Source organism: Amblyomma maculatum, chromosome 7 (assembly GCF_055883805.1).
Source record: "Amblyomma maculatum isolate TAMU_Amacu chromosome 7, ASM5588380v1, whole genome shotgun sequence".
In the NCBI taxonomy this organism is placed as follows: domain Eukaryota; kingdom Metazoa; phylum Arthropoda; class Arachnida; order Ixodida; family Ixodidae; genus Amblyomma; species Amblyomma maculatum.
In genome coordinates, this window is record NC_139350.1 from 139,882,938 (window position 1) to 139,895,463 (window position 12,526).

Consider the following 12,526-nt stretch of genomic DNA (forward strand, 5'->3'; position numbering starts at 1 on the left):
CAACACATAGTACCCAGTCGTTACGAAAAACGTTCGATCCAGCCTAAGGGGCCGCAGTCATGCAGATATTGCGTAACCAGATCAGAGAGGAGACACATCTCAATGGGCTAGAAAATGTATGCGTCTAAGGACTGCACAGCAACCACAGTCATCTGCAGGGAAGGCGACGATATACAATCAGTGAGAATGTCATGCAGGGTAAAGATCTCTTCGCTGCTGTTCACCGCGCGTTAACCGAGAACACCTCCAGCTGGGTCGATAAAATTCATACAGTAAAACTTACTAACGGATGGTATTGCCTTAACTCAGGGGAGAAATGAGAGTGCCCAGCGGAAGGCCAAGGCATTCAAAGCAGAACGGCATGACTGAAATAAATATGAAGAACAGTGTCTAACGGCAGGCAGCAAGGTACTGGAAGCAGTGAGGAACTGCTACTATCCCAGTCAAGAGCTACTGAGCGGAGATTCGGAACACGGGAGTGAAATAGCTGGGAAAATTATAATGAGGCAAGATGATTTTTAAAAATACTCCGAGTTTTTGAACAGAACGATAGCAACAACACAGAAGAAGAACGTTTTAGATAGTTGTTTCTAGCGAGTATTGGTCTGCGCAACTGAAGCTGGGAGGGTATTGCAGATGCTTGTAATTAAACTCAGGGCGTAAACGCCAGCAGCAGAAACATTTGCACTCGGATGTTTACTTCCCTTCATGACGTGTTTCAATAGAGCTTGCATAGACTAGAGAAAACAAAAAAAAAGGAAGTTCCCGTAAACCTGAAAATTGTTTTTATTCGGATGAACTTCTGCGCCAAAATGAAGCTCGGTGATGGCGATAGGGACACACGAACTCGATATATTCATTTGAATCATAGCGGTCGAGCGTGGTGGCTATAGTCTATTCAAGCGATATTTAGGACACTGTGGATAACAGGCGTTCACATTCATGACGAAGCTGGAACGCATAGTCTTGCGTACGTGACTGTTAACTTTTACGAAGAGTTCGGTATATGAAATTCAGATCGCAAAGCCTTTTGAAAAAACCTACGCACGTGCAAACAATAAATTATAAAGGCGCACTAAGGAAGGCATAAGTAATTGTGGAGCTTAAAATGAGAACTATACCCTGTCGCGATGGAGGAGCAGTTTGGGCGCTCGGCTTATATGCCCAAGGATGCGGGATCGAATTCCAGCCGCGGCGGCCGCTTTTCGCAGGAAGCAAAAGGCAAGAAATCCGTGTGCTGTGTGATTTCAGTGCACTTTGAAGAAACCCAGGGAGCCGATAGTTCCGAAGCCCTCCATTACGGCGTCTCTCATAGCCTGAGTCGCTTTGCGACGTATGAACCAAACCAAAAATGAGAATTTTACAAGCTGTTACTTTTTACGAATATTCAGTGGTTAAAGGCTAATGGCGACAATGATCAATGCTTCTGGGGAACATTTCGTTCAAGCCGCATGTGCCACTACTCACTGAAACCACTCCTTGGTGCATGCCCTGAACACAGTTTTCCATTGTGTGGGACTCGGATGGTAACTGTATACGGTAGAGCATTAACACACTTTCTACATACCTCGGGAGGCACTGTTTTGTTAGTTCAACTATGTTACGATAGTAGTGGGAGATGAATGTATCCGAGCTGACAATGCGCTTATTTTTTTTTTTTTTTCGAAATGGTCTCATCCTCTAAAATTTCCTGTCGCGGCGCATCTGCTAGCATTTTGTGTTTAGAAGCACTGAGTGAAAGCACGTCTCTCCCTTTTCCAGTATTTGCATGCCACCTCGGGTCTTTTGCTCTGTTCCGTCTTGCTGAGGGGAGAAGCGCAACCATTCTGCCGAGCCTATCATCGCATGCCAGTATGCATGGATATCATTATTTGAAATTTCCTCCGTGCAGGTGTACTTCCAGCGGGTGCTGAGCACCGATTCCATATTCAGCGCCAAGATGCTGTCGTACATGTCCTCCCTATTCTGCATCCTGGCTGCAATTCCGTCGGTCCTCATTGGTGCCGTGGCCAGGACTACGAGTACGATTTTCACTTTCGATGCGCAGTAGTATATGATCTGATCTTTTTAGTCACGGCAACTTTATAAATAGGAAAGGGGGTGAGGGCTACTTTCTTTGAAAATCTCTGGCCTCTCTTGGTCGCTTGGGAAGTTAAACCTCATAAACCACCTACTCTCTCCGTTTGCTGTTCACTTCATTCATTTCTGCCATTTTAGCGGGACTTTCGGTCGGAAAATTGCACGTGTGTTTCCGTGACCATGTTTTCCAACGTCGGTAATCGTGTTTCCTGTATGCTGTGACGAGGAGAATCGACAACCGAGAACAATTCGCACGCGATCGAAGTGATTGATGCGGTGTATGAGTGCTCGTTAGTTCTCTAAAAGGCCTGTCACACTAGCCCGACACGACGCCGATTTGGTCGGCGAACACCGTGTCTTTGTGTTGCGTCTATGTCAGACTGCACCGACGGTCCCCCATATCCCGTTACACTAAAGAGACAACGTGCGGAACATCCCGCTTGGTCGGCCCTTTCGTTCTCACTCTCTTTCACTTGTCATTATGCTGTTCCTTTTCTTAATCCTTTTATTTTCGTCTGTCATGCGAAATTCTCACTTCTTTGAGTTACTCCCTTTTTATTTTACTCTGTTTAATCCCATTATTGATATGCATTATTGTTAAGTAGCATAGGTAGGGACTCCTTATTTTTAATTCGGTTTCATAAATTTCACAATATACCAAAACAGATGCCTCACCAGTCGTTATTATGGGCCCAGGCTGAATATCATCTATTACTTTACGGTGGCGGTCGCCGGATCAGAAAGCAAGTGCTCGAAAAATAAAAGCAGGCGTAGGCAAATAATAATCAATAGATATTGCTCTAAAAAGGGAGGAAAATATGACCTCCCGTTTCATTGGCAACTACGCTAACTACTGCACCACGAAAGCTAAGCCTAACTCATTATTTGAGATAATCGAGGTATGGTTTTAGCGGATCTGCTGTCTTTTTTGCAGTGTAAAATATCGAAAGCAGTTGCAGCGATCAAGTATACCGCTTAACGGTGGACTCATTAGCTTGCTGAGAGTAAACTGCTGATTTTATGTCTTGCCGTGCAGTGCGGTAGCTGGTAAAATCTTCAGATTGGGTCTGCTATAAATGCAAGTTCTGCTTTCTTCGGGCACTCTATTCTTGAAACACGGTAAGTCGTGTCGCAGACATTTCGAGCATGATGTGAAATGTAGAGTTGGAGTTGCGAAGTAGCGACGCACATAATTCCGTAGCGACTAGATGTTATGACTGCAGACATACTCCGAAGTGCAGGAGGATCTGCAGCTCTAGCTGGCTCCTGAAAAATAATCTCTTCGTCGTCATTTTTTTAGTTCATCCTTTGTTAATTTTGGAGCTGCTCTGTGCACCTTATAAATACGGAAAGGTAGCTCACATTGGTTACGGTTTCGAAACGTACTGCAGATCTACACTTTACTCGCCCCGACTGAAAAATTCTGACAACATTTTGCACGCATTCGGAAGTCCCGCATATTTTCGCGTCCCGCGCTCACGTGTAGGTCGGGGATTATGCATCAGTTATAGTTTTTAATGTATATTAGTGGTGAAAAGTATTCGTTGTCGACACGGTGTACAGATCGACTTCGTGTTTCGAGAGTGTGTCTGCTGGGTGGCCGATCTCGCGAAGACCCAGCCACCGAGAGTCGGCAAACTTGTTTTGTCGGCGTCCCCAGCCTCAAAACCTGTTATACTGGGAGTAAATCTGGTTTTCAGTCAAGTTGGCAAACCGTCAGTGTCATTGTCGGGTCTGCGTCGGCGTCGTGTCGTGTGCTGGTAGTAGTGCCACAGGCGCTTAAGTACGCTACATTATTATATTGTGGTCTTTGTGTACAATTACATAAGTGGTGCGTAGAACAGGATAAAGTGTGCTAAGCAGGCATCGAATCGATGCTTAAAAGCGGCTACCACGGACCGCTTTCGCCTCCTCTCCTCTCTCCTTTGCTACCACGCTCCTTTTTATCCTCTAATTTCCCCGCTCCGCCTTGTCCTGACGGAAGCGCCCATCGTATCCTCTCTCTTCCTTCCCACCGCTCTCCACTCTTTACCATTGGGCTACCCGCCTCATTTTCCTTTGCAAACGGTTCCGAGGTGTTTTGCTACCGGGAGTTTAACGGAAAATGAACGTTTTTTTTAATATCGTACAAAATAAGGATTTGTGTCCTTTATTTAATGAATCTGCAGAATGATGCTGGGAGCCTGATGTATGAATGGCTTCTCTGCCTAGTCTCTAACCAGGAGCTGTGCTCACCGCCACAATTCAATCAGTTTGTTGTGCCTAAAGACTCCTTACAATGCTCTTATATAGCCCAATGCTTGCATCTTGAGGCTAATACAAAGCAGGTTTTTGTCGCTTTTTTGTCTTACCACTGACTCTTCGCCTCAACGCCTTCCTAGTTGCGGAAAACAGTACCAGAGCTAAACATCTGTAGACACTCGCGTAGCGTTAGAGTTATAGTGCGGGGTTAGATCTATGTCATAACGAGAAGGAAAAGTAATGAGTGATTTTGGATAGAATGACGAGCGCTGCGTATTTCGTTGAATTGCTCGATACTCTAACAAATAGATTTAGAATAGGCAAAGCCATTGACACCTGTACCTTACCCCAATGTGAACGGTGCAACGTCGCCTTGCGCGCAGACTTCGCGGCTCTGGGCTACCCCGGCCCGGGCAACCTGACGGAGGAGCAACGGAAGGACGTTATGCCGCAGGCGATCCACTACATGACGCCCTCTCTGGTGGCCCTCTCGGGCCAACTGGGCATCACCGCGGCCGTCATGTCGTCTATGGACTCGTCGATGCTTAGCGCTTCCTCTCTGATCACGAGGAACGTGTACCACTTCCTCATCAGGCCCTCGGTACGTCCACTTATCCTCGGCGCTAGGACCACAGCTGTAGTGTGTATACAGGTTGTGGCATCTAAAACGCACTAATATTTGAAACATACCAAAGCGTTGTTCCTACCTTAAATTGAGCAAATGATGTTAGGAGTTACGTATATAGTGCCGGCTGGCATTCTTTCAGTAGCCACGTCGACTGTGGAAGGCGATTAAGCGACTGTAAGGGGTCTGGACACCGCTTATTTTTCTGTGACAATTTCATGCAAATCGTTTCTATCACATATCGAGTTAAATAACCTGACCTTACAAATTTGCGAGGAGCTGTCGAAACTTTCGTGAAGTGAGGGAGTTCGCGAAACCAAGAAGCGTGAAAACGTATCCACATAAGAAATTTACTGCCTATGATAAAGTTTGCTATGCTGCCTTGTGCGTCGTCTGCAAATAAAAGCGTTGAGCAGTTCTGGTATCTTGCCAGAGTAAGGAAAGCCTTTTTATCCACTTTTCTATCCTACTCCAATACATTAAAAATTGTCTAACAAAAAAAAACGTCATCTGCAACCTCGTTAGATGATGGCACTCCGGCAAGAGAAGGGCCATCTTAGTCATCTTCAAACATCTGTTACTCGACTGCAATAAACTTTGGGTGGTTGCCGTCGTCAAAAGTCTACCCCCCCCCCCCCCCCGCCCCTCTCCCCATAGCCTCCTATATTATCTACGCCTGGTCATGGATGCCGAGATCAAGGTATACCGATTTCATGAAGAACGGGACCTTTAACGCTGTTACATTAAAACGCCAGAAAGCTAGGTTGGAGGATGAGATTATGTTTGCGGGAATAAGGTGTCTCTAGACCGGGTTAATTGTGTGGGGTGAGGCTTTTGGTCTCGCCGTGGGTGTACTTACTGAGGCTGATTTGCGATTACAACAGGGAATGGGTAAGACACGGCCAAGAAGCGCGTATTCCGACGGCAATTGCCCTGCTGGAGTTTACCTTGCAGGCGAGAACTATTTACGAACGTGCAAATGAATCTCTAGACTGCGGCCTCAGTAGGAGCTGCTGCAAGCTAGCAAAAAGTCGGATACAAAGCAAGAGGTGTGTGCTGGTGTCCCAACAGTGAAATGGAGCATGAGTCTTGTGCAAAATTTCGCTACTTTGTTCTGGCTGGTAATGAGACTAACATCAGAATGTCTTGCCATCCAGATCTTCCCCATTCGTCTTAAATAAGTGCATACACATATCACTCGGTAGAGTACGCCCCGAGTTTGTTTGTTTTTTTCACCTCAGTGGGATCTATTGGAATACCTGTTGACTCCGCTTGCACACTAAGAAAGGTTAGTTGACTAGATGGAAACAACAAGGCGACGTGCTGGCGCTATTGCACTTATCGAAACAAGTTTGATGTCACCCTACTTGGATACGTATATGCCGCGACTTATGGGATACTAGAGCAGTTCATTATTCCCCGAAATTTTTTTTTTTTTTGCACACTGCAGCCTTGATGGTCTCCGAATATATCCGCCTATATATTCCCTATCTTCCCTTTCATACCTGCCGCTCTGTATACATTTCGGAAAACTTTTACTTCAGCAAAGCGCTCGCACTGCGAGCACGCTGCAATCTTAGTGTGTGGTCATTTCTCTCCGCATTCTTAGCGAAAGCTTTATGAAATAAGATCCATTCGGCGTTCTCTTATCAAAAACAGAGGCCATAAGGGAAACGAACTCATTAACAGCCATCGGAGAAACAGCCTTCTTTTTTTAAACTTTGCTTAGATACAATGGAGCTCTTTGAGTATCAAGTTCATTGATGCGTTGAATTCAGTTTCTTATGGCCAATGAATCATGAAAATTTATTATTGAAATGAGAACTTGTAAACATTAAATATGGCAAATAGGATATCAACTACAGAGAGAACGACTCTGTAGCTGCGCGTATTCGAAACGTTCCTGACAGGTGGCTGCACTCCAGATATGTAAAACCGCCAAAAAGTTGCCTATTGTTAATATCGCTAATTTTCAATCTATCATAAATTTAAAAAAAACTACGATATTATCCTAAGTGTTACAATTGTTCGATGACGTTTGCTATTTATTGTACCGGTGCTTTTGAAAATGGCAGAAACAAATAGAGGAGAAAAGCGATCACTGCGCTAAAGAAAGCAGCTTGCATGGTACGAGCTCTAGCAAAGCTTCCCTCTCGGTTGCACCAGTGAATCAACCGTGTGGCTACATTTTGCATATTGCCATCAGTAAAATGATCGCAGTGTTGGCAATCAAAGGGCTGACATAATCTACACTGTAAACAAGAATCAACCTAAAAGATGGTTTAAATGGTTGATGCCGCCCCTTCAACTTCATGAATGGGATAATTTACTCCATCGATATGGAGTTAAAACGAGAACGATCCGCCAATTTAACTCATTGAGTGAATACTGGAGTAAATATGAATGAACTGTGTGCTTTATTTCTGGTTATCATCATCATCATTATCATCATCAGCCTGATTATACCCACTGCAGGGCGAAGGCCTCTCCCATATTTCTCCACTTAACCCGGTTCTGTGCTAGCTGCATCCACTTGACCCCTGCGAACTTCTTGATCTCATCCGCCCACCTAACTTTCTGCCGCCCCCTGCTACGCTTTCCTTCCCTTGGAATCCAGTTTGTTACCCTCAGCGACCATCGGGGATCCTCTCTTCGCATACATTTCCTGCCCATGTCCATTTCTTCTTCTTAATTTCCACTAGAATGTCGGTAACTTGAGTTATTTCTCTGACCCACTCTGCACGCTTTCTATCTCTTAATGTTACCCCTACCATTTTTCGTTCCATAGCCCTCTGGGTTGTCCTCAACTTAAGTAGAACTCTCTTGGTTAGCCTCCACGTTTCAGCCCCGTAGGTGAGTACAGGCAAGATGCAACTGTTGTATACTTTCCTCTTGAGCGATACCGGTAAGCTGCTAGTCATAATCTGCGAGTGCTTGCCAAATGCACTCCATCCCAATCTTATTTTTCTTCTTATTTCCTTTTCATGGTCCGGATCTGCGCTTACTACCTGTCCTAAGTAGACATATTCGCCTACTACTTCCAATATTTCGCTACCTAATGTAAACTGCTGTTCCTTCCCGAGGCTGTTAAACATATATAAATTGGTTATAAAGTGTAGTTATTATGCAAAATAGTCCAACAGTAGCGATATGGAGTAACATATTGTTTATGTAGAAACAGCGTAGAAGCATACAAGAAAAAAAACACTTTTTAACTAAGGGTTCTGTCACGTGGAATATTACTTCGCTGAAAAGACGAAATAAACCAGTAAAAGATAAAGGCCGTCCTGACACAACACGGTAACGAACTGCGCACCGTACCAGGCGATCTACAGAATGTTTACGAACACAGGTGGCGCTTGCTGACTGTAGCCGCCTTTTTAGGGGGTCCGCGAGGACTCCGTGCACAGAGGTAGTTAGAAGGGAAGCAGAAGAAAGTGTAATAACAGAGTCTGAGCCCCCAAAAATGGCAAGGAGGAGGTCGAGAAAGAAAAGTACAAAAAACGAAATTTAGTACTAGGATCAGCTACATAAACATGCAAGGAGGTAGAAAAATAGCGAAATGGCTAGAGATAGAACAGCAGTTAAAGGATGACAAAATAGGTGTGTACGCTCTTTGCGAGACTCATCTCAGGGATCTAGAAGATCAGCCGTTTATAGAAGGCTACGTCTGGGAAGGGTGCAACCGAACAAGAACGGAAAAAAAAAAGGTGGAGGGGTAGGTATGTTGATACACCGGGGAACAAATTGGCAAATAATTAAATCATCTTGTAAAGAACATATCTGGGTATCAGGAACAATTGCCGGCATAAGGACATGGCTAGGGGGAGTTTATTTAGGACCAGGATACCAATGCAGGCAAGAAAACAGTAATCTTGTTGAATGTCTCAGTGACGATATAAGCCAGTTTGGAGACGGGGCCAATATTATTCTGCTGGGGTACATGAACGGCCACATCGACGATCTGAATGGATACACGGATTATAACGGGAAGCTAATGCTAGATTTCTGTGAGCGACACGATCTAGTTATAGTAAATAGGGAAACAAAATGGTGAAGGCCAAATCACGTGGGAATTCCGCAACAGCCAGACGACCATTGACTATTGTCTAATGTCGCAGAAAATTTATAGCAAGGTCAAAAAAATGGAAATAGACGAAGAAGGGGAGTGTATTCTGGGAAGTGATCATAAACGTATTAGTCTGCAGATGGGGCCCTTGATGAAAAGAGAAATGAAACTTAGACAAAACGTACACGCAAAATTAAACGACGATCGAATAGCGCAGATAGCAGCAGAAATAGAGGAAGCAATAGAGAAAAGCCCCATGGAAGACTGGGATTATGAACAGGTAGAACTACTCATAAGGAGGAAAATTAAGGAGGTTAAAGAAGCAAACCACTAGAATGAAAAGAGGAAGCCACGGAGCTGGTGGAATAAGGAAATCAGGGAAGCTATTGAACAACGACGGGCTGTTTCAAGGGAACATCGAGTGGGAAAGAAAGCACAGGTATCTCAGGAGGAAATCGACCTAAAATGGGAATCATATCGACAAAAGAAACTTGAGGTACAGGCCCTTGTTCAAACTAAAATAAAACAGTCCACTGATCACTGGATGGCTGACATACACGATGCCTCTAAAGGCGGAGCAAGAAAATTCTGGAACCTTATAAGCTGACTGGGTAAAAGGAATCAAAGAAAGCAAGATCGGATTCAAGATAACGAGGGAAATTGTATAAAGGAAGACAACGCAGCGAACTGCATTACATCAGTTATAGCCGAGTCATTTAAAAGCGACGATAGGGTAATATCCGCAAATCAGAAAGCAACACAAGGTAGCAGAATACAAAGCAGCTTAGAACTGACCAATCTAAACTGGAAAAAGGCACAAAAAATTTTCCTAAAAACACATCTACAGGAATAGATGGAATTCCGATCAAGCTGATTAATGAACTTTGTCCAAAAAGTAAGGAAACGTTGTTAAAAGCTCTGGAAACAGTCATAACGAATACGCGAATTCCGGACAGCTGGCGGCAGAGTAAAATGAATTTGATTTATAAAGGGAAAGGAGAAAGGATGCACATAAAATCCTACAGGCCGATTACCATAACATCTGTTATGTACAGGTTAGCTATTCAGGCGGTGAAATTAAAGGCGCAATCATGGGTAGAAAGTAACAAGATACTCGGAGAACTTCAGAACGGCTTTAGAAATGGTAGGCGCTTAGATGATAGCCTGTTCGTGCTTACCCAATGCATCGAAATATCTAGAGTGGAAAATAGACCTTTGTATTTGGCCTTCCTGGACATAAATGGGGTGTACGACAATGTAAACAGGGAACTCCTGTGGAACATATTAAAAGAAGAAGGTATCGGTTATGAGATAATAGAGTTCCCACAGGAAATATACCGGGATACCACAGTAGAAATTAGATGGGAAGGGATATGAAGTACGGAAGATGTCAAAGTATGCAAAGGATTAAGACAAGGCTGTCCTCTATCACCGGTGCTGTTCATGCTTTATATGATAAACCTTGAACGGAGGATACAAGACAGTAACCTAGGTTTTAACCTGTCGTATAGATTAGGTGAAAAGGCAGTAGAGCAGCGCCTTCCCGGTTTGATATATGCAGACGATATTGTGCTGCTAGCTGAGAGTCTGGAAGAATTGCAAACTCTGGTTAAGTACTGCGGAGGCGAAGGGGGTGCTCTAGGCTTCAGTTTTAGCGCAGTTAAGTCGGGTCTGATGATTTTCAACGGCTCAACTGTTCAGGGTCTTAGAATACAAGGCCATGAAATACCCAGAGTAGCAGAATACAAATATCTGGGGTATGGGTAAACGAAGGATTGGCATACATTGGAAAGCATGAGCAATCGCTTAAGGCAAAAGGACGAAGGAATGCCGGGATAATGAAGCATAGGCCATTGTGGGGATACAACAGGTATGAGGTTTTGAGGGTAATTTGAAAAGGAATTATGGTGCCCGGACTTACTTTGAGAAATGCGGTTTTGTGCCTAAAATCACAGGTACACTCGACATAAGAAATAAATCAGAGAGCCGTCGGACGATTAGCACGAGGTGCCCACGGCAAAACCACGAATGAGGCGCTACAGGGAGATATGGGCTGGGCATCTTTCGAAGTACGGGAAGCTCAGAGTAAAATATTATATGAGGAACGCCTGAGGAAATTGGACAGTAACAGATGGGCAGCTAAAGTATTTAAATACCTGTACTTAAAAATCGTTGACTCACAATGGAGAAAAAGAACTAGGAAACTAACTAGTAAGTATGCTATAGTCAAAGGACGGAGAAATAAAGAGCATTAAGCAACAGGTGAAAAACACAGAAGGTAAAAATTGGATAAATTCGATGGAAAAGAAACAGAGTGTGGAATTATACAGAAAGTGGAAAATGCAGATCAGGAAGGAAGATTTCTTTGATAACTCAAGAGGCAGTGCCCTACGTTTTGAAGCTAGATCAGGGTGACTTAGAACACGCAGCTACAAAAAGAAATTTAACAATGGAGATGACGCATGTGCTGTATGTGGAAACTCCAGTGAAACAATTGACCATATTATACTCGAATGTAATGGTATCCATCCGGAAGTTGGTGCAGGCGCGATCACTGTTCCTGAAGCTCTGGGGTTAGAGATACCAGTGGCCGGGTGAATAAAACGGCGGTGGAAACTAGCAAAAAAACGATTGGAAGATTGGTGGCTTAAAAGCAGAGAAGTGACATAATATTAGTAATGTAGAAACAAAAAATTTAATAAGTAGAATGATGGTTTAGTTAACCATTCTAAACCAACAATTAGGATATAGGGAGAAAAATGAGCATGATAGCTACTGCTACCACCCCGTTTCAAAGGGGACGCTCCTATATTCCATCCATCCATCCGCCTGCGCTCGAATCAAGCTATCGTTGGCGCCGGCATCTGCAATGCTACACTGCGCCATTCGATTTCATTCCCTTGCGATGTAGTTTGAGAAGTATAAGCTTCGTAGTTTGAATGAGAGTGTCAACAAGCAAATTAATGTATATGGCAGTATGTAGGACTACTCTAAAAGCTTGCGTGATTCTCAGAAATGCCCAGGGCATGCAAGCGTATGTCCAACTTCTCAACACGAATTTTTCAGAACATTTAAATATAGATAACATTCGAAATGACGCAAACACTTTCTTCACTGTCTGCATTGGTGCTGTGTGAAACGAAATATATATATCGGTAAATTTTGCTTACATATGTTGTTACAAGCCATCGTCCCGATTCATATCCCCGCTCGTTTCAGGTCAATTTTAAAACATTTCTCCTTTCAAATAAGGTTACATGCTTCTACAATCTGTGCTATGTTGTTCATGGTTTCACTGTACCAAAGGGTGACATCGTAGACACACTGTGAGATCAGAAAACTTAATTAAAAATATTGGCTGCCATGTGTTACTTTGGCTGCTAAGCCTGTTTTTCAACTTCCGTGTGCGGCAGCATCCGCGAGCGCCCCGTTTGTTTGTGAACACGGTGTTGGTCGATACCAAACAAGCCAAACTCGGAACTAGAACAGCAGGTTGAGCTACTTAGTTATTT

General features: G+C 43.9%; 1 protein-coding gene across 1 annotated transcript in view; it reads left to right on the plus strand.

Moving 5' to 3' along the window:
* The window catches only part of LOC146184869 (high-affinity choline transporter 1-like), a 55,733-nt gene that overhangs the window by 36,366 nt on the left and 6,841 nt on the right, over positions 1–12,526 (plus strand). The window contains exons 7-8 of the mRNA XM_084608638.1: positions 1,892–2,021; positions 4,704–4,921. Of these exons, the coding sequence (XP_084464764.1) occupies positions 1,892–2,021; positions 4,704–4,921 (348 nt within the window). The remainder of the gene's footprint in view (positions 1–1,891; positions 2,022–4,703; positions 4,922–12,526) is intronic.